This window comes from Oncorhynchus kisutch, linkage group LG17, assembly GCF_002021735.2.
Source record: "Oncorhynchus kisutch isolate 150728-3 linkage group LG17, Okis_V2, whole genome shotgun sequence".
Lineage (NCBI taxonomy): Eukaryota > Metazoa > Chordata > Actinopteri > Salmoniformes > Salmonidae > Oncorhynchus > Oncorhynchus kisutch.
In genome coordinates, this window is record NC_034190.2 from 28,200,768 (window position 1) to 28,223,556 (window position 22,789).

Sequence of the window (22,789 nt, forward strand, 5' to 3'; positions counted from 1 at the left end):
GAACTGAGGATGGATCAACAACATTGTAGTTACTCCACAATACTAACCTAAATGACAGAGTGAAAAGGATAAAAAAATATTCCAAAACATGCATCCTGTTTACAACAAGGCACTAAAGTAATACTGAAAGAACTTTTAAGTCCTGAAATCAACGTGTTATGTTTGGGGCAAATCCAACACAACACATCGAGTACCACTCTTTTTTTTCAAGCATGGTGGTGGCTGCATCATGTTATGGGTATGCATGTAATCAGCAAGGACTAGGTAGTTTTTTTTAGGATATAAAGACACGGAATAGAGCTAAGCACAGGCAAAATCCTAGAGGAAAACCTGGTTCAGTCTGCTTTCCAACAGACTGGGAGACAAATTCAAGGCCAAGTTACTTACCAAAACAACATTGAATGTTCCTGAGTGGCCTAGTTACAGTTTTGACTTAAAGCAACTTGAAAATCTATAGCAATCTGGCAATAATCAACAACCAACTTGAGAGAGCTTGAAGAACTCTCACAATAATAATGTGCGTATATTGTACAATCCAGGTGTGCAAAGCTCTTAGACTTACCCAGAAAGACTCACAGCTGTAATCGCTGCCAAAGGCGATTCTATCATGTATTGACTCAGGGGTGTGAATGCTTACGTAAATGAGAGATTTCTATATTTCATTTTCAATCAATTTGACATTTTATAAAAACATGTTTTTACTTTGTCATTGTGGGGTATTGTGTGTACATGGGTGGGAAATTTAATTCATTTAGAATTCAGGCTGTAACACAACAAAATGTGCAATAAGTCAGGTGGTATGGATACTTTCTGAAGGCACAGTATATGAGTATATAAAACATTAAGAACACCTGCTCTTTTACAGACTGACCAGGTGAATCCAGGTGAAGGCTATGATCCCTTATTGATGTCACTTGTTAAATCCACTTCACTCTGTGTAGAAGGGGTGGAGGCAGGTTAAAGAAGGATTTTTAAGCCTTGAGACATGGATTGTGTATGTGTGCCTTTGAATGGGGTATGAGAGTAGGTGCCAGGCGCACCGGTTTCTGTCAACTGCAATGCTGCAGGGTTTTCACGCTCAACAGTTTCCTGTGTGTATCAAGAATGTTACTCCCACCTAAATTCCTGTGGAATGCTGGCCTATGCTTTTGACACCTTGTAGAGTCCATGCCCTGACAAATTAAAGCTGTTCTGAGCCGGGGGGGGGGGGGGGGGGGGGTGTACTGATTATACCTACATACCTATCTGAGCACCTACCTGTTTGGTAAAGGCACAGTTTTTAAATGACTAAGTCTGTATCAATCATTGTAAGAAACATCAGCAAACTTTGTTTGGTAAGCCAAAGGGTGCGGCTGGGAAAGAGCATGCAGTTCTTTTGGAGCATAGAGTGTTATCCCCATTTGTGGTCCTCTCAGATTCGGGGTAAGCTTTTTGTATCCTATGTGAATAGAGGCTGGTACAGGTATTCATGGTTTGTTCTCTGCTGAACTCTTGCCTACAAAGAAACATCAAGTTCAGTTACATCTTCATCCGTTTGACGTAATGAGAGGAAATCAGATCAGTGACCTGAACTAATAGAGGAAAGTCTGTATTAATTCATGTCAATACTCTGCTTGTTGAGTTGCAGCCTGATCAAACTTTATTATGATTTATTTGAACAGAATTCCATCATTAATCCATGGCCTTGGATATTATTTAATTAGAATAACAAAACCTTACTCTGAACTTTGGTTCATTGAATTTTAATCAGATTTTTAAAATTCATTTAATTAATAATAGAGAAACAAACTCTGTTTGAGGAAGCGCAGAACATCTCTGAAGTATCTCGATTCTACAGTTATCTGTGGCCCGACAACACAAGTCTTCATCTCATTCTGCAGAATTTCTCTGGAGTCCAGTTATTATAGCTGCTCGTTTCCAAACAGGGCTTATCCTCTTTACAGAAGCGCATCTTTAATGTAATTGGTAAACTGTTCTTCTGTGTAATAGCCTTGGCCTAATTGTAGAAATATGCTTTTTTTGATATCCAGCATGATGTAGCCTAATTGGGCTAAATTATAAACTTTTTTTTTTTCTCAAGATGGTGTAGCAGCAGGACATGTTTGTTTTTTTCACGTGTAAAAAAAAAAAATCTGCATTTATCACCTTTTTATATACATTTCAAATTATTTTTCCATTTTTTTCTTAAATATACCTTCCCGCAACCCGCCTCACCCAATGTGGTACGGATCTGCTATTTTTTTTTGACCTTATAACTGGAACCTCCATCAGGAGCTAGCCTTCAGAATCTAGCCAGCTAATTAGCTACTAGCTATTTAGTCATTGTTAGCCACTGTTAGCAGTCTTTACCTTTTTAGCACAGTCACCAGCCGCTTTAGCCCGGATAATATCTGCCAGTCAGCACAGCGCGTTATCAGCCCTGAGCATATTGGACTGCTTTTTTTCCCCCCACTACATCACCGGATTCCTGCCGCAAACCCTGGACCATGACACCGGATCACCGCAGCTAGCTAGCTGTTACCGAATGGCTATCGTGGCCAACGCCCTTGTCCAGAAGCAAGCACCAGTTAGCCTCGAGCTAGGCCCATTCCCCCAGCTAGCAAACAAAGTACACCAACTACAATACCTCTCTTGCCAATTGGCCTGGACCCTTTGTCGACACGGAGCCCCACCGATCCATCACGACTGGTCTGCTGACGTATTTCGTCCGATGTGCTCTCAATTGGCCTCTGTTGTTGATGTCGGTGAGGACCCAGCTACTTTCCCCGGCCCGCTAACTCTGACCGCTGTGTCTCCCGCTCTGCCTAGCGTAGTGACGACTGCTGAGCGGCTCCCTGTTTCATCCATTGCTGCTTATTGGACCCTATGATCACTCGGCTACACCGCTGATGCCTGCTGTTCATTAACACGGCACTTCATTTTGTTTATCTGTCGGCCCCAGCCTCGAACTCTGGCCCTGTGTGTAGCTAACTGACCCTCTCTGCCCATACATCGCCATTTACCTGTTGTTGTTGTCTTAGCTGTTTACCCGTTGTTGTCTAGCCCTCCCAATCATCACCTGTGATTGCTTTATGCCTCCCTCTAATGTTAATATGCCTTGTATACTGTTGTTTAGGTTAGCTCTCATTGTTTTGTTTTACCGCGGAGCCCCTAGTCCCGCTCTACATGCCTCGGTTACCTCCCTTGCCCCACCCCCCACACATTCTGAGACCGCACCTAGCTTAACTGGTGCTTCCAGAGATGCAGCCGCTCTTATCGTCACTCAATGCCGAGGTTTACCTCCACTGTACTCGCACCCTACCATGATCTTCTCTGGGCATTATGCCCTGACTCTATCCTACCACGCTGTTAGTGTAATTTAATTATGCCAATGTGCTTTCATTAATTGAAAACCCTTAATCTATTTTATGAGAATTTGTAAGATTCTTGTTTGCAGAAAATAGATGGAGACCAGTCTTTCTAATAATAGGTAACAGAATTTATCATTATCGATCACCACTGAGCTGACAGTTCTAATTAACAGAAAACCTAGGAATGCACTCACTGTCTTATCTAAAAACCCCAGAGCTAAGTTTCTGTAGGTTCAACCATAGGTTAACGACCTTATGTGTTTACACAGTCCCCAACCCATTAGTTTCTTCCTAGTTGGAATGATGTTCATTAACTTTAATTACTCCTTGTCCGTGTCACACAATCCCATCGTATGAACTCATATTGTTAATCAGATATAATAAAACAGAGTATAAAACAGATTATTTTATTTGTAACTAAGTTTACTTAGTTTCATTTAAAATGATTTGTTCAGTCATTTAATCATAATTTTACCAACACGCCCAGAAGTCTGCTCCTTTTAATCTGTTCCAAACACACTAGACGAGCAGTTCTTATAGCCTTTAGCCGCACCCTTATCCTACTCCTCCTCTGTTCCTCTGGTGATGTAGAGGTTAACCCAGGCCTTGTGTGTCCCCAGGCTCTTTCATTTGTTGACTTCTGTAACTGGAAAAGCCTTGGGTTCACGCATGTTAACATCAGAAGCCTCCTCCCTACGTTTGTTTTACTCACTGCTTTAGCACACTCCGCCAACCCTGATGTCCTAGCAGTGTCTGAATCCTGGCTTAGGAAGGCCACCAAATATTCTGACATTTCCAGCCCCAATTGCAACAGTTTCCGTCAAGATAGAGCTGCTAAAGGGTGGCGGAGTTGCAATCTACTGTAGAGAGAGCCTGCAGAGTTCTGTCCTACTATCCAGGTCTGTGCCCAAACAGTAAGAGCTACTACTTTTAAGAATACATCTCTCCAGAAATAAGTCTCTCACTGTTGCCATTTGTTATAGACCCCCCTCAGCTCCCAGCTGTCCCCTGGACACCATATGTGAATTGATTGCCCCCCCATCTATTATCAGAGTTCGTACTGTTAGGTGACCTAAACTGGTATGCTTAACACCCCGGCCGTCCTACAATCTAAGCTAGATGCCCTCAATCTCATACAAATTATCAAGGAACCTACCAGGTACAACCCAAAATCTGTAAACATGGGCACCCTCATAGATATCATCCTGACCAATTTGCCCTCTAAATGCACCTCTGCTGTTTTCAGCCAGGATCTCATTGCCTGCATCCGTTATGGGTCCGCGGTCAAACGACCACCCCTCATCACTGTCAAACGCTCCCTAAAACATTTCTGTGAGCAGGCCTTTCTAATCAACCTGGCCCGGGTATCCTGGAAGGATATTGACCTCATCCTGTCAGTAGAGGTTGTCTTGTTGTTCTTCAAAATTGTCTTCCTCACCATCTTAAATAAGCATGCCCTTTTCCCAAAACATTTTGAACTAAGAACAGATATAGCCCTTGGTTCACTCCAGACCTGACTGCCCTTGACCAGCACAAAAACATCCTGTGGCGCACTGCACTAGCTTCAAATAGTTCCTGCGATATGCAACTTTTCAGGGATCAATATACACAGTCAGTTAGGAAAGCAAAGGCTAGCTTTTTCAAACAGAAATTGGCATCCTGCAGCACTAATTCCAAAAAGTCACACGGTCACCACCGATAAATCCACGATAATCGAGAATTTCAATAAGCATTTCTCTACGGCTGGCCACCCCAGCCAACAGCTCTGGACCCCGCAGCAACTGCCCCCCCCCCCCCAGCTTCTCCTTCACCCAAATCCAGGCAGCTGATGTCCTGAAAGAGCTGATCTGGATCCCTACAAAACAGCTGGGCTAGGCAATTGGGACCCTCTCTTCCTAAAATTATCCGCCGCCATTGTCGCAACCCTTATTACTAGTCTGTTCCAACCTCTTTCGTATCGTCTGAGATTCCTAAAGATTGGAAAGCGTCCGCAGTCATCCCCCTATTCAAAGGGGGAGACACTCTAGACCCAAACTGTTACAGACTTATATCTATCCTGCCCTGCCTTTCAAAAGTTTTCGAAAGCCAAGTGAACAAACAGATCACCCACCATCTCGAATCCCACCGTACCTTCTCCACTATGCAATCTGGTTTCCGAACTGGTCACGGGTGCACCTCAGCCACGCTCAAGGTCCTAAACAATATCATAACCACCATCGATTTAAAAAAACAGTACTGTGCAGCCATCTTCATCGACCTAGCCAAAGTTTCGACTCTGTCAATCACCACATTCTTATCGGCAGAATCGACAGCCTTGGTTTCTCAAATAACTGCCTCGCCTGGTTCACCAACTACTTCTCAGATAAAGTTCAGTGTGTCAAATCGGAGGGTCTGTTGTCTGGACCTTTTGCAGTCTTATGGGGGTGCCACAGGGTTAAATTCTCGGGCCGACTCTTTTCTCTGTATATATCAATGATGTCGCTCTTGCTGCGGGTGATTCTTTGATCCACCTCTACGCAGACAACACCATTCTGTATACATCTGTTCCTTTATGGACACTGTGTTAACAAACCTCCAAACGAGCTTCAATGTCATACAACGCTCCTTCTGTGGCCTCCAACTACTCTTAAATGCTAGTAAAACTAAGTGCATGCTCTTCAACCAATCGCTGCCCGCCTGACCAGCATCACTACTCTGGACGGTTCTGACTTAGAATATGTGGACAACTACAAATACCTAGGTGTCTGGCAAGACCGTAAACGCTCCTTCTAGACTCATATTAAGCATCTCCAATCCAAAATTAAATCTAGACTCGGCTTCTTCACTCATGCTGCCAAACATACCCTCGTAAAACTGACTATCCTGCTGATCCTTGACTTGGGCAATGTCATTTACAAAATAGCCTCCAACACTCTACTCAGCAAATTGGATCACAGTGCCATCCGTTTTGTCACCAAAGCCCCATGTACTACCCACCATTGCAACCTGTATGCTCTCGTTGGCTGGTCCTTGCTACATATTTGTTGCCAAACCCACTGGCTCCAGGTCATCTAAGTCTTTGCTAGGTAAAGCTCTGCCTTATCTCAGCTCACTGGTCACCATAGCAACACCCACCCGTAGCACGCACTCCAGCAGGTATATTTCACTGGTCATCCCCAAAGCCAACACCTTCTTTGGCTGCCTTTCCTTCCAGTTCTCTGCTGCCAATGACTGGAACGAATTGCAAAAATCACTGAAGTTGGAGACTTCTATCTCCCCCACTAACTTCAAGCATCGGCTGTCAGGGCAACTTACCGATCGCTGCAGCTGTCCACAGCCCATCTGTAATGATCTATTATTAATCCAACCAACTACCTACCTCATCCCCATATTTGTTTGTTTTTTTCTGCTCTTTTGCACACCAGTATTTCTACTTGCACATCCTCATCTGCACATCTATCACTCCAGTGTTAATTGCTAAATTGTAATTACTTAGCCACTATGGCCTATTTATTGCCTTACCTCCTTACTTAATTTGCACACACTGTATACAGATTTTCTATGGTGTTATTGACTGTTTATCCCATGTGTAACTTTATCTTGGCCAGGTTGCAGTTGTAAATTATAACTTGTTCTCAACTGGCCTACCTGGTTAAATAAAGGTGAAATAAAAAACAAATTCTTATTTACAATGAAAGCCTACCCCGGCCAAACCTGGACGACGATGGGCCAATTGTGCGCAGCCCTATGGGACTCCCAATCATGGCCAGTGATACATCCTGGATTTGAACCAGGGACTGTATTGACGCCTCTTGCACTGAGATGCCGCGCCTTAGACCGCTGCTCCACTTGGGAGCCCAGTACTGGACTTTTATTTAATATAATTTATTCCTTTAACGTTGCATCCATTAAATGTTTGGCCTTTGTGTAATTATTTGATATATTATTGCATACCACTTCATGTGACTAACTCAGATATTGTTCAGTGACTATTCCTCAGGGATGTCTAGTGGAAACAGAAGGGATGGAGACATACGTAATGTTGTGGTAGGGTCAGGTGAGACTAGACCGGGTCAGCGTCTTGGTTCTTTCTGCTCTGCTGATTATGTCTTTGGCGGTTATGGTATTTTGGGTAATGATTAATTGTCATGCAAATGACCACTGTTATTTTCACTTTTTACTTTTTTGTTGATCTAAAAACAATATTGCAATGCATCATAATGAATATTTAAAAAATTGCTACAACATACTTAATGAATACAACGTACAGATTCCGTGACACCCCTGTCTCAAAAACAAGGGATTTTGACTGGTTGGACCTAGAGGTCGACCGATTATGATTTTTGAACGCCGATACAGACTATTGGAGGACTAAAAAAAGCCCAGACCTATTAATCGTCCGTTTTTTTTATTTTATTTTATTTTTTCTAATTCTTTTTTTCTAATAATAATAATAATAATAATAATAATAATAATAAATAAACAAAAAATAATAATAAATAAATATATATATATATATATATTTGTAATAATGACAATTACAACAATACTGAATTAACACTAAAAATCAATTTGGTCTCAAATAATGAAACATGTTCAATTTGGTTTAAATAATGAAAAAACAAAGTGATGGAGAAGAAAGTAAAAGTGCAATATAATATATTTTTTTTAAAGCTAACCTTTAAGTTCCTTGCTCTGAACATGAGAACATCTGAAAGCTGGTCGTTCCTTTTAACATGAGTCTTAAAAATTCCCAGTTAAGAAGTTTTAGGTTATAGTTATTATAGGACTATTTCTCTCTCATGTGTATTTCATTAACCTTTTGACTAGTGGATGTTCTTATAGGCACTATAGTATTGCCAGCCTAATCTCGGTAGTTTAACAGCACTGTGCATCCAAGCATTGCGAAGAGCTGCTGGCAAACACAGGAAAGTGCTGTTTGAATGAATGCTTACGAGCCTGCTGCTGCCTACCATTGCTCAGTCAGACTGCTCTATCAATTATCAAATCATAGACTTAATTAAAATATAATAAACATACAGAAGTACGAGCCTTAGGTCATTAATATGGTCAAATCCAGAAACTATAATTTCGAAAACAAAACATTTTATTCTTTCAGTGAAATACGGAACCGTTCCGTATTTTATCGAACGGGTGACATCCATAAGTCTAAATATTGCTGTTACATTGCACAACCGTCAATGTTATGTCATAATTATGTGAAATTCTGGCAAATTAATTACGGTCTTTGTTAGGAAGAAATGGTCTTCACACAGTTCGCAACAAGCCAAGTGTCCAAACTGCTGACTCTGCTTGCACGAACACAAGAGAAGTGACATAATTTACCTAGTTAATATTGCCTGCTAACATGAATTTATTTTAACTAAATATGCAGCTTTAAAAATATATACTTGTGTATTGATTTTAAGAAAGGCATTGATGTTTATGGTTAGGTACATTGGTTCAACGACAGTGCTTTTTTCGCTAATGCGCTTGTTAAATCATCACCCGTTTGGCGAAGTAGGCTGTGATTTTTTTTTTTATAAGGTAAGTTTAATGCTAGCTAGCAACTCACCTTGGCTCCTTGCTTCACTCACGTAATAGGTGGTCAGCCGGCCACGCAGTCTCCTCGTGGAGTGCAATGTAATCGGCCATAATCAGTGTCCAAAAAGGCCTATTACCGATTGTTATGAAACCTTCAAATCGGCCATGCCGATTAATCGGTCGACCTCTAGTTGGAACTTTTGGAAATTAATGCGAATCGCAATCACAGTACCAAATCACAATACATATAGATTCGCAATACATACATTTATATCATATTGGCTCCATATTGTATCATGAGGTCCCTGGCAATTCCCAGCCGTACTGTTTATGTTAATTGAAGTCTGAGTGGTGTGGTAAAACCATAGGTGGAACACAATGCAGATGGCTAAAATAATTAGTTTGAAACATATTGACTGTCGTGTCAGAGGTCAGGTTACCGTCAACACAGGAAGAATATCAATTACATACTCCTCGCCTCCTTCTCAAAGGCCATTGCAGGAGAAGGTCAGAGGGGAGGGATCTTCTGGATCTTCCCCATAGCCTGTTGATGCAGCAGGTCAGATCAGAGCAGCAGTACAGGGCCAGCCATGTCCAACTCATTATGTCCATGATGACATGGTGATCACCTCTCAAATGCATCAGAGCCTGAGCCCGGTTCACACCTCAAACACGTAAGAGCCTGTCCCCCTGGTCCATAATCATCTCAAACACATCAACCATCACCCGCCCCCTGTTTCACCGGTTCCTGGTTCACTGGTCCAAGGTCATTTCAGGTGTCTGTTTATTGCTCGTTTGGCAGAATAAAGCAGTTGGCTTGTTCACAATCACCGTCATTATCAGATAGAGTGGACTACTGCGAGAGAGGACCTGTGTACTCTCTGCCAGGGAGTTAGGTCTCTTGTCTGCTTCGTTGGGTTCCGAGGCCAAACAAACAAAAAAGAGAAAGAAAAAAAACACCCGAAAGTAACATTGTTTCACTGAAAAGTCAAGTGATTTTCCTTCACTAAGTAGATAATAATTTGCAAAGGAAAAAGCTGCTCATTGCAAGTGTGTTTGTCTTTGTTAGGAAACCTCAAGAAGGAGAAGACATTATAATGGTTGTTACTCACTGAGTCAAATCACATTTAACAAGGCAACTGCAAAGATGTCGGCACCCAAGAAAAAGGACAATTGAGATCACACGCAATAACAAATTTTCAGATAATTACTTTAGCTCCCACTTTGGGCCAATCCATGTCATTTAGCAAATGCCAGATCTTTATGGCAAGACTCATTCACCCAAGTTTTGACAAAATAGTACCAGTACTGTCTGAGGTATTGCAGGTGACTAACGCATTGAGACAGATCCACAGTCATTGTTGGGGAACAATTATGTTTGGAAACTACACTGCATGGCCAAAAGTATGTGGACACCTGTTCATTTCAAAATCATTAATATGCAGTTCGTCCCCCATTTGCTGCTGTTACAGCCTCCACTCTTCTGGTATGGCTTTCCACTAGCTGTTGGAACATTGCTGCATTGAACATTCAGCCACAAGAATATTAGTGAGGTCAGATTGATGTTGAGCAGTTAGGCCTGGCTCGCGGTCGGCGTTCCAATTCATCCCAAAGGTGTTCCGTTGAGGTCAGGGCACTGTGCAAGCCAGTCAAGTTCTTCCACCGATCTCGACAATCCATTTCTGTATGGACCTCGCTTTGCGCACAGGGGCATTGCTATGCTGAAACAGGAAAGCCTTCCCCAACTTGCCACAGGAAGCACAGAATCGACTAGAATGTCATTGTATACTGTAGCGTTAAGATTTCCCTTCACTGGAACTAAGGAGCCTGAACCTTGAAAAACAGCCCCAGACCATTATTCCTTCTCCATCAAACTTTATGGTTGGCATTATGCATTGGGGTAGCTAGTGTTCTCCTGACATCCGCCAAACCCAGATTTGTTTGTCGGACTGCCAGATGGTCAAGTATGATTCATCACTCCAGAGAACGAGTTTCCACTGCTCCAGAGTCCAATGGCGGCAAGCTTTATACCACATCAGCTGACACTTGGCATTGCGCATGGTGATCTTAGGGTTCTGTGAGCTTGTGTGGCCTACCGCTTCACGGCTGAGCCGCTGTTGCTCCTAGGCATTTCCACTTCACAATAACAGCACTAACAGCTGAACGGGGCAGCTCTAGCAGGGCAGAAATTTGACGAACAGACTTGTTGGAAAGGTGGCATCCTATGACTGTGCCACATTAAGTCACTGAGCTCTTCAGTAAGGCCATTCTGCTGCGAATGTTTGTCTATGGTTGTGCGCTCTATTTTATACACCTGTCAGCAACGGGTGTGGCTGAAATAGCCGAATCCACTCATTTAAAAGGGTTTCCACATACTTTTGTGTACTATATACTATACATGTTTCAAATGGAGAAGGCAAGGCTGTGTTGATGAGTGCTATGGATGCATCCTTAATGCCACCCTATTCCCTTTATAGTACACTACTTTTGACCAGGGCCAATTTGGGAATAAGGCCATGTCAGGAAGAAACAGGCTAGAATAGGGGGGGGAAAGAATGGCACTTCTAACTTTTCCAGTAACCTCATCTGATCGACACATTCAACCTCAACATCTAGCAGAGAGAAAGGTGTAATGGGATAGTGAATTGATACTATGGTTCTCTGTTCATCCCTATCATTATACAGTCATACTGTATTTTCTCTGTTCATCCCTGTCATTATACAGCCATACTGTATTTTCTCTGTTCATCCCTATCATTATACAGCCATACTGTATTTTCTCTGTTCATCCCTATCATTATACAGCCATACTGTATTTTCTCTGTTCATCCCTGTCATTATACAGCCATACTGTATTTTCTCTGTTCATCCCTATCATTATACAGCCATACTGTAATTTCTCTGTTCATCCCTAACATTATACAGCCATACTGTATTTTCTCTGTTCATCCCTGTCATTATACAGCCATACTGTATTTTCTCTGTTCATCCCTGTCATTATACAGTCATACTGTATTTTCTCTGTTCATCCCTGTCATTATACAGCCATACTGTATTTTCTCTGTTCATCCCTATCATTATACAGCCATACTGTATTTTCTCTGTTCATCCCTATCATTATACAGCCATACTGTATTTTCTCTGTTCATCCCTATCATTATACAGCCATACTGTATTTTCTCTGTTCATCCCTATCATTATACAGCCATACTGTATTTTCTCTGTTCATCCCTATCGTTATACAGCCATACTGTATTTTCTCTGTTCATCCCTATCGTTATACAGCCATACAGTATTGTGTCTCTGTTCATCCCTATTAGTTTATTACACAGGCTAGAAGACTCCATCACTGTACATTTAGATTATGAAGTCTCTCTAGCGAGCTAAACCATAATGAATATTAGGCCCACTTAATGAAAAGTTTCACCCAAAACTATCGTTTGGCATTTGTTTCATTAGTCAATTGTTGATATCGCCCCAAAATGTTTCACATGTTTAGGTATTTTGTTTCTCATGAAACAAATACCAAAATATCGTTTTGGGGTGGAGTTTTCCTTTAAGTGTTGAACCCAGCGAGCCTTGTAACCTACAGCACATATTCTGTCCTGAATTGAATCAGTCCCTTAACGAATTCCAAACAGAGAATAGCCTAAGCTGTTTCTTTTATTGCTTTTCTCAGCTTTAGCATTTAGTATATTCTGGTCCCTAATGGGCAGAGATGCTATCATACTAGCCTCTTCGAGATATTAAACTGTCATTTGGATTGCAGAATGCATTCTCGTGTAATGGCGCACCAGCCGGAGTGTCTTGGGCTATTGAATCTGTACATGGCTAGTTATGGCTTACACCTTGAAGACCACTGTGACCAAGTAAGCTGTACAATTACCAGGTGGTACTGATTTTGATGAACACATACATATATATAAGACATATCACTAGCTTGTTGTTCCATTAAAATCCTGTCACTACGGCCGTGGTTTCAATGTGGTCTAGCTAAGCACTTTGTTGGTGTTCAATCAAGTGGTACTATCAGAGTTCCTACTGACTGAAATTAGGTTTGGTTCGTATCGCCAACATGGCCCAGCCTTCTAAAGATAGAAGACCATTACCAGTGGTCTCTCTTCAATTATAAAGGCGTGAAGATGCCATTAACAAGACAAACAGGCCTGGACAATGAGTATAACTTTGTTTTTAGATTATCCTTGAACAATCTGTGAGCTGCTCTGACGGCTGGTGCTTAAAGCTCGTGAGGGAGATAAGTGTTTCCAGTTTCAGAGATTTTTGTAGTTCATTCCAGTCATTGGCAGCAGAGAACTGGAAGGAGAGGCGGCCAAAGGAAGAATTGGTTTTGGGGGTGACCAGAGAGATATACCTACTGGAGCACGTGCTACAGGTGGGTGCTGCTATGGTGACCAGTGAGCTAAGGGGGGACTTTACCTAGCAGGGTCTTGTAGATGACCTGGAGCCAGTGGGTTTGGCGACGAGTATGAAGCGAGGGCCAGCCAACGAGAGCGTACAGGTCGCAGTGGTGGGTAGTGTATGGGGCTTTGGTGACAAAACGGATGGCACTGTGATAGACTGCATCCAATTTATTGAGTAGGGTATTGGAGGCTATTTTGTAAATGACATCGCCGAAGTTGAGGATCGGTAGGATGGTCAGTTTTACAAGGGTATGTTTGGCAGCATGAGTGAAGGATGCTTTGTTGCAAAATAGGAAGCCAATTCTAGATTTAACTTTGGATTGGAGATGTTTGATGTGAGTCTGGAAGGAGAGTTTCCAGTCTAACCAGACACCTAGGTATTTGTAGTTGTCCACATATTCTAAGTCAGAACCGTCCAGAGTAGTGATGCTGGTCAGGCGGGCAGGTGCAGGCAGTGATCGGTTGAAGAGCATGCATTTAGTTTTACTTGTATTTAAGAGCGGTTGGAGGCCACGGAAGGAGAGTTGAATGGCATTGAAGCTCTTCTGGAAGGTTGTTAACACAGTGTCCAAAGAAGGGCCAGAAGTATACAGAATGGTGTCGTCTGCGTAGAGGTGGATCAGAGACTCACCAGCAGCAAGAGCAACATCATTGATATATACAGAGAAGAGAGTCGACCCAAGAAATTAACCCTCTGGCACCCCCATAGAGACTGCCAGAGGTCCGGACAACAGATTTTGCAGCTCTTTCAGAACATCAGCTGACTGGATTTGGGAGAAGGAGAAATGGGGAAGGCTTGGGCGAGTTGCTGTGCGGGGTACAGTGCTGTCAACCGGGGTAGGGGTAGCCAGGTGGAAACCATGGCCAGCCGTAGAAAAATGCTTATTGAAATTCTCAATTATAGTGGATTTATCGGTGGTGACAGAGTTTCCTATCCTCAGTGCAGTGGGCAGCCGGGAGGAGGTGTTCTTATTCTCCATTAACTTTACAGTGTCCCAGAACTTTTTTGAGTTTGTGTTTTCTAACTGGTTTCTAACTTCCCTGAAAAGTTGCATATCACGGGGGCTGTTGGATGCTAATGCAGTACGCCATAGGATGTTTTTGTTGGTTATGGGCAGTCAGGTCTGGAGAGAACCAAGGGCTATATCTGTTCCTGGTTCTAAATTTCTTGAATGGGGCATGTTTATTTAAGATGGTGAGGAAGGCATTTTTTTTTTTAATAACCAGGCATCCTCTACTGACGGGATGAGGTCAATATCCTTCCAGGATACCCGGGCCAGGTCGATTAGAAAGGCCTGCTCGCTGAAGTGTTTCAGGAAGCGTTTGACAGTGATGAGGGGTGGTCGCTTGACCGCAGACCCATTACGGATGCAGACAATGAGGCAGTGATCGCTGAGATCTTGGTTGAAAACAGCAGAGGTGTATTTAGAGGGCAAGTTGGTTAGGATGATATCTATGAGGGTGCCCGTGTTTACGGCTTTGGGGTGGTGCCTGGTAGGTTCATTGATAATTCGTTTGAGATTGAGGGCATCAAGCTTAGATTGTAGGATGGCTGGGGTGTTAAGCATGTTCCAGTTTAGGTCACCTAGCAACACGCACTCTGAAGATAGATGGGGGGCAATCAGTTCACATATGGTGTCCAGAGCACAGCTGGGGGCAGAGGGTGGTCTATAGCAGGCAGCAACGGTGAGATTTGTTTTTAGAGAGTTGGATTTTTAAAAGTAGAAGTTAAAATTGTTTGGGTAGACACCTCCTTCAGCCATTACAGAGACACGTGAACAACCTTTCTCTGCAAGTCTGAGAGACACTGGCTTTATAGAGCCACCTCACCTCCTTACTCTACAAATGTCACAAGTACCTTCCTGTTCTCTGAAACCCACTGACTTCAATGGTGTAACTCTGAAAGAGGAGCAGGGAAGAATAGTCAGTCTCGGCCAAACAGATGATTCTTTCCCTCTGGTCTTTCGAATTAGCGTCATTGAAGTCAATGTGGCTGGCTGACTGACAGGTTGGCTGTCTGACTGGCAAGCGAACGTCATGGCTCTAAAGGAGTAATAACCTCATCCAATCCAACGTGCCCTCAGACATCATCAAGCACAGGAAGTGGCAGGCAGCATTGCCGTCGGCTGCACTTTGCAATCAGCGGTCCGTGGGGGCTCAACGAGCTCTGTACGTCAGAGCCGGACAAATTCAACCACAGAGAGGAGGAGGGAGAAGGGGAGAGGGAGCACGTAGGGAACCACAGCATACAAGGTCCCACTTCATGTGAAGAGGAAATGTTAAGAAGCTGCCACTGTGTGGGCTGTCGGTACAATGGCCTGAGTGACAGTCATTGTGTGGGCTGTCGGTACAAATGCATGAGACAGTCTTTCATTCATTGTACTGGGATTTATATAGGGGTTGGGCTCACTCTGGGTGACAATGTCTCATAGTGATTTTCTTGAAGGTCGATGTCCCTAGAGTTGGATAATGTGTAATAGATGTGCAGCAATGACAGTTCTGTTTTCGCTCTTTCATTCCTCCGTCCCATGCATTTTTCCCATATGGATTTTCCTTTGTGACAATGTCAGAATACAACATGTTGTTGCTCACGTACAGAGCCTTCAGAAAGTATTCACACCCCTTTACTTTTTCTACATTTTGTGTTTGAGCCTGAATTTTAAAATGTATATGATTTTTGTCACTGATCTACACACAATACCACAATGTCAAAGTGGAATTATCTTTTAAAAATTAAAAGCTGAAATGTCTTGTCTTTTGTTATGGCAAGCTTAAAGTTCAGGAGTGAAGGTGTGCCTAACAAATAATAAGTTGCATGGACTCATTCCGTGTTCAATAGTAATTAACATGAATTTTAAATAACTAACCCATCTCTGTACCTCACACATACATACATACATACATACATACATACATACATACATACATACATGTATACAATTATCTGTAAGGCTCCTCAATCGAATAATTCATTTCCTGAACAGACTCAACCACAAAACAGGGAGATTTTTCAATGCCTCGCAAAAATGGGAAGCTATTGGTAGATGCTGATTTTCCCTTTGAGCATGGTGACATTATTAATTAGGCTTTGGATGGTGTATCAATACACCCAGTCACTACAAAGAGACAGGTGTCCTTCCTAACTCAGTTGCTGGAGAGGAAGGAAACCACTCAGGGATTTCACCATGACGCCAATGGTGATTTTAAAACAATTAGGGTTTAATGGTTGTGATATGAGAACTGAGGATGGATCAACTTGTAGTTACTCCACAATACTAATCTAAATGACAAAGTGAAGAAAAGGAAGCCTGTACAGAAGAAGAAAAACAAATGTAAAACATTCATCTTGTTTGCAACAAGGCACTTAAGTAATTCTGCAAAGAAATGAACTTCTTGTCCTCAAGGCAAAGTGTTATGTTTGGGGCAAATTTGAGAGGAAAACCTTGTTCAATCTGCTTTCCAATAGACACTGGGAGATGAATACCTTTCAGCAGGATAATAACCTAAAAAAAACAAGGCCAAATGGGGTTGCTTACCAAGACTACATTGAATGTTCCCGAGTAGCCTAGTTACACTTGTCGAACAAAGTTTAAAATGTTTCAGGGTTTCCTTTTTAAAGCAATTTACACAGGTAATTCTGATATGTCAAATGATCAAAGTGATGTTGACCTCAATATTCTGTAGTTGTGTCTGTATACTGTAAATCTCAGCTTTCCATTGATATGATTTAAAGGATATATGTGAGCAATAATGCGTTGAATACTGGTAAAATCCCAATGGGATGAAAGAGTGATAACATAGCAGTGCAGAACTGGCAGCTTTCTCTCGCACATTTTCCAACTCTAGGGACAAAGGCCTTCAAGGAAATCGTCACCCCAATTGAACTCGACAGCCCAAATTGTGGGGTCTGGCCCATGGGCTAATGTTTTGTTCAGCCATCTCAGCATTGGCAGTCAGATCATATTCAGAGGATTTGTCTGTCTGGCCGCTGTTGCTATGCAATCTCAAGGCTGACCTCTTGTTGTTCTGGATTATTGGCTTTTAGCTCGCTACACAGTCGGAACTGAACACGCTAGTATCAATTTCAGACACACCTAATGGAACCTAATAGATAAATGAACTGCTTCAGGACAATTGTCAATTGGCTTTGAATGTATGATTGAGGCTCCCCCGTAAGTGTTTTTTTTTTATTCGTTTCCCCCCCAATTTCGTGGTATCCAATTGATAGTTAGTCTTGTCCCGTCGCTGCCACTCCCATACGCACTTGGGAGAGGCGAAGGTCAGGAGCCGTGCGTCCTCTGAAACACAACCAACCAAGCCAAGCCGAACTGCTTCTTGACACAATGCCCACTTAATCCGGAAGCCAGCTGCACCAATGTGTCAGAGGAAGCACCGTACACCTGGCTACCGTGTCAGCGTGCACTGCCCGCCACAGGAGTCGCTAGAGCGAGATGGGACAAGGACATCCCTGCCGGCCTAACCCGGACAGCGCTGGGCCAATTGTGCACCACTCCCCGGGTCTCCCAATCACGGCTGGCTGCGACAGAGCCTGGACCCTAACCCAGAATCTCTAGTGGCACAGCTAGCACTGCAATGCAGTGCCTTAGACCACTGCGCCACTCGGGAGGCCCATTGAAAGTGTTGGTTTTAACAATAAAATCCACTTCCATTTGCATCCAAGAGTTGTTGTATATTTCTCTCTTCAGTTTGCTCCTCTGTTTATGCAGCTTGGTTGTTAAAGTGGAACTGGCCGCATTTGAACTACTTTGCAGATATGAAATAATTGCACGGAGCCTATCTTTGCCTATAAATAGAGATGCAGATGTCATTTGGCTAGCTAGCCAGATGTGAATCGCTTCGCTAGCAATCTAGCTACGTTAAACTGGAACTGTCTCTTAGTTCAAGAGACAAATGGGCGGGTAGGCAAGTTCCCTCTTCAGTTGTAAGAATGAGCAGGCTACTATTCCCCATCGTTTATCAGTGCAATTCTGACGGCCAACTAGCTGAAAAGGTTTGAGAGGGTTTAACTAATGTTCCCTCGTTAGATTTTAGCTCATCTTCCTCTGGCTAGCATTAGTTGTTGATCTTGTTGTTGATGCGCATAGGCAAGAGAGATCCTACCCTTTTCACGGTTATATTAATAGGACTGTGAACTTCCCAAATGGAAGAGGACTCCCGTGGTATTTACATATTTTCAGAAATCCATTCAGGTGTATTTTGTGGCTCTTAGTGAATACGTTGTAATGATCTAACGTCGCGCTGTTGCTTATAAACACATAGTCCAGTTCAAAGTTAATCATGCCAGGCCTGTGTGGCAAATGGTTTATTAGAATATAAGCCTACTGTATCTCTCTGATATGGCGCACCAGTCTGCGTTGACTCAATCCTGGACAAAACATATGTTTTTATGAGGTTTTATTTGCTGCATTGTGTATTAATTGGCCAAATACATGCCCGAGTTCCCAAACTATATTACTATAGATGTCTTACTAGACGTGAAAATGACCATATCGAAGTGCTCTCATGTCAGAAAATGTATTCTTCTTGGCGGTGTATATGAACAGATTTGAATAAGATTTCATGTTGCTAAAACGCTGTCAGTTCTACTTTTAAGTTTGGTATCTAGCAACAGACGGTATTCTGTTTTCTCTTCTTGATTGACCCTTTCCTCGTCTCTCTCAGGTACAGAGAAGGTGCGTCAGGCCCAAGGCTGTAAACATCTCCATGTGGTGAATCCTGACTGGCTGTGGGGATGTCTGGAGCGCTGGGAGAGGGTGGAGGAATCACTGTATCCACTGAAGGAGGACTACACCAAGACCCAACGGTACACACACACACACACACAGTCACACACACAAAGTCACAACAGTACACACACTCGCACAGTTATCTGATGGTGCTTCTGTCTTTAGGAGCAACAGCCCAGTCACGTTCCCTGACCTCCAAGGGTCCTTCCAGAACCCCCGGTTCCCCCCCGCCCCCCTCCACCACCACCCTCCAGCTGCCCCTGAGGTGCGGACGTACGACCCAGTCACGGGGAAGCTGATTCGCCGTGGGACTCAGGCCTCCAGACCACCATCTTACCTCCAGGCCTCCATGTCTGCTGCCCATGGTGACCAGACCTCGCTCAGGTACTGACCTGGCAATTCAACTGTGTTCACAACTGTGTGTGGCGCGTACTTTTGGATGATGATGGATGACATGCGTGTTCAGACTGGTCCTCTTCTGTGGGTGTCCATCAGATGTATTGATATCTGGGATTGATGTTTGGCTTTTCAGTGCTTCTAAGTACCTAGTAAGTCCTCTTGCCCCCCTCATAGCTAGATGAGCAAGGACACCAGGTCTCGTACCATTTTGAACATTCTGGAACGTAGCTTGTCTCTATCCTGTCCTTCTCTTTGCTCTGATGGCTGCTATACGGAGGCGTTGCAGCGTTGGGCCGAAAGGTCGCTGGTTTGAATCTCCGAGCCGAATAGGTGAAAAATCTGCCTATGCCCTTGAGCGAAGCACTTAACCCTAATTCAGCGTTTCCCAAACTCTGTCCTAGGAACCCCCGTGGGTGCACGTTTTGGTGGTTGCCCTAGCACTACACAGCTAATTCAGATAACCAACTCATCAAGCTTCGATCATTTGAATCAGGTGTGTAGTGCTAGGGCAACAATCAAAACGTGCACCCAGGGCGGGCCCCAGGACCCAGTTTGGAAAACCCTGTGTTAAATGACTAATGTAAGTATATCGCCTTACATGTAGTAGACCCCTGGGCCCTGTATACAGAAGAGCTCTGAACTTTGTCAGCGTTCAGAAGATGTAACACTCAAAACAATAACTCTGGCAGCGCTTACAGCTGTAACATAGAGAACAGTGTTTGGTCTGTTTAATCATATTTCTATTAGTACGTCGGGTACCAACTGTCTGTCTATGAGCCGAGCAGCAGGTGTTTACGCTGCAAGGTGGCTCCCCGACCGACCCAGCTCTAATGAATATAAATATATATATATGTATACATGAGGCCCAATAGCCTATATGCTGTGTGGATTTTTTTCTCTCCTAGAATTAAACGATTAGCCGATTTCCTGCTAGAGTTTCTGCCTGTTCATTATGTTCTACAGCTAGAGGTGAAGATGAATTGGCATGTTAATGCTGGAAAAGTCTGTTTTTGGAGGAGAAATAAAATACTGGGGCTATGATGAATGTGATGGGAAACTGCTCATTAGTCAGCAAGCAGCTACAATATGTTGTATTAACAGGTTTGTATTTCCCAGTCCAACCTTAAGGTTGTATATTACTTGCAGTGTCTGCATGTATTTCTGTTTTCAGTAGTGCAGGTAGCTTCTTTACCTAATAGTTTGTCAAGATTAAATCGCGCTCACTTTAGAAAACCTTTCGGTCCTTCCTGTGTGAGTCACCAAAAGCCTCTCTGTCACCTCAATTGGTGTGTACCAAAGAGTTAACATCCTAGGCTTGGTGTTGGTCTAAATTCAAACGTTTTCCTTTGAGCTGGCTCCAAATGTTGTGAAAGGTTTTCATCTCTAAATTGGCTGGCGTCTGTTTACCGGACGGTCTCTGCCGGGGGCTCCTTAACTTTCTGCTTTGAGACAGAAAAGTCATGTTAATAACATCAGGATGAAGCTTCGCAGCAGAGCAGTGTTGGTCTCACACACACACACACACACACACACACACACACACACACACACACACACACAATGCGGAATTTTTGTTACATAAAGCCCAAATTAGAGAGAAATCATCAAAGAAACTCCGCTCCCAATTAGAGACCACCAGGAGGATGTGCTGCCGCCTGCAGTACATACTGGGTGATGTGGAGTGTTGTTCCCTCCTTAATCGCTCAATACTTTCTTGGTTTCTGGGCAAAATGTTCCTCTCTACATCACCACTCAGTGGGACCAGCCTGTCTCAGCTGTTTATCCTCAGCTAGCTACACTCCTGTTCTCAACGAGGTCCTCTAACCAGACGTGCCAACCCCAGGACTATCTACTCTATCTTCAACAGATATTGTTTGTAGAGCATGACCGATATGTTTTTTTTTTGTGTGTCCGATAATGATTTTCGGGGGACAAACGTGCCGATATACTGTTTTACTGCGGGGATTGAACAAGTGTTTTTCAACACTAAATTCTCAAACTGCCATCCAAAAGAGCAATTGTCCAGTAACTTCATATGTTGATGTCCTACATTGTGAAAATAATGACACAGCATGAGAATGGGCACTAGTGTTCAGATCAGCATGAGAATGGGCACTAGTGTTCAGATCAGCATGAGAATGGGCACTAGTGTTCAGATCAGCATGAGATTTTCTTTTCATCCTATTTATTGAATATCGCTTATTGTTGGAATTATTGGCCGATATGTTATATCAGTAAAAGGCCAATATCGGCCGCCGATATCAGTCGGGCTCTAATTATTTTCCCAGCCTCACCTTGGCTCCACACACACAGCCTCACCTTTGCTCCACACACACAGCCTCACCTTAGCTCAACTAGGCTCCACACACACACACACACACACACACACACACACACAGCCTCACCGTGGTGCTCCTCACACACACACACGCAAACACAGCCTCACCTTGGCCGTCCTCAGATTGCCTAAACATTGTGCCAAACACAGTCTCTAAGCCTCACTCCTTAGGAGCTCCTTGTAGCGTATCCAAGGATGTTTCTGGGTTCTCCGTCATCTGTAAGATTCTATACAGTAGCAGATACCAGTCATTGGGAGAAGTGTGTTGTACAAAGGTCCACACTGACTGGACAGGAGGAGCTAGATTAAATAGACTAATCAAATTCGTCAACGAAGAGCAATATTCTAAGTATTTTGAGTCGATCTCATTTAGAACATGTTATGTATCCTGCTTGGCTTAAAATGAAGGAAGTATATCTGTCATTTCCTACTATCCCAGTGGACCTCTCTCTGGTCTGCAAACCGCTCTGTCTCCCACTGGGAAATCTCTCATTTTCACAGCGTTTAAAAGCCCAGAAGTTGCACCCCTCCTCCCTTCCTCTCCCATCCACCCTCGTTCCCTTCTTCCCTACATGTTCTCCCCCTACACTCTGTGGGACACATCACAGATGCGTCCTGCTTCGTGTCGACGTTGTCCTAGATTAAAAAAGGAAAGTTTAATGGGTAGCATCTGTCATTTTTCTGATATTAATTTAGAGTTTCACTGTATCGTTCCTCAAACATCTGTCCTTGACTGTCTCCCGTGTCTTTGAAAACGCACGCACAAACTTGAAATGTGGTTTGTGGCCGACCACATTTCACCTGCCTTTGACAGGACTTGTATATATGTCTAGTAGGGCTGTATATTAACCATATACTCCTGATAGCCCCTATGGCTGTTGGGCTGTAAGCCTCACCCCCTACTGAAAGTTTAGAACATAATGGAAAAATAGAGCTGTTTTGGAGGCTGCGTGTAATTAGAAGACGCACAAAGGGTGTTACTCTTCTTCTTTCCCACTATCGGTGATAACA

At 43.2% G+C, this 22,789-nt stretch overlaps 1 protein-coding gene across 4 annotated transcripts in view; it reads left to right on the plus strand.

Annotated features, from left to right (window-relative positions):
* The window catches only part of LOC109907410 (RNA polymerase II subunit A C-terminal domain phosphatase-like), a 115,872-nt gene that overhangs the window by 19,534 nt on the left and 73,549 nt on the right, over positions 1-22,789 (plus strand). For all 4 annotated transcript variants that reach the window (XM_031793493.1, XM_020505354.2, XM_031793494.1 and 1 more), the window contains 2 exons: positions 18,977-19,118; positions 19,207-19,425. In XM_031793493.1, coding sequence (XP_031649353.1) covers positions 18,977-19,118; positions 19,207-19,425 — 361 coding nt within the window. The remainder of the gene's footprint in view (positions 1-18,976; positions 19,119-19,206; positions 19,426-22,789) is intronic.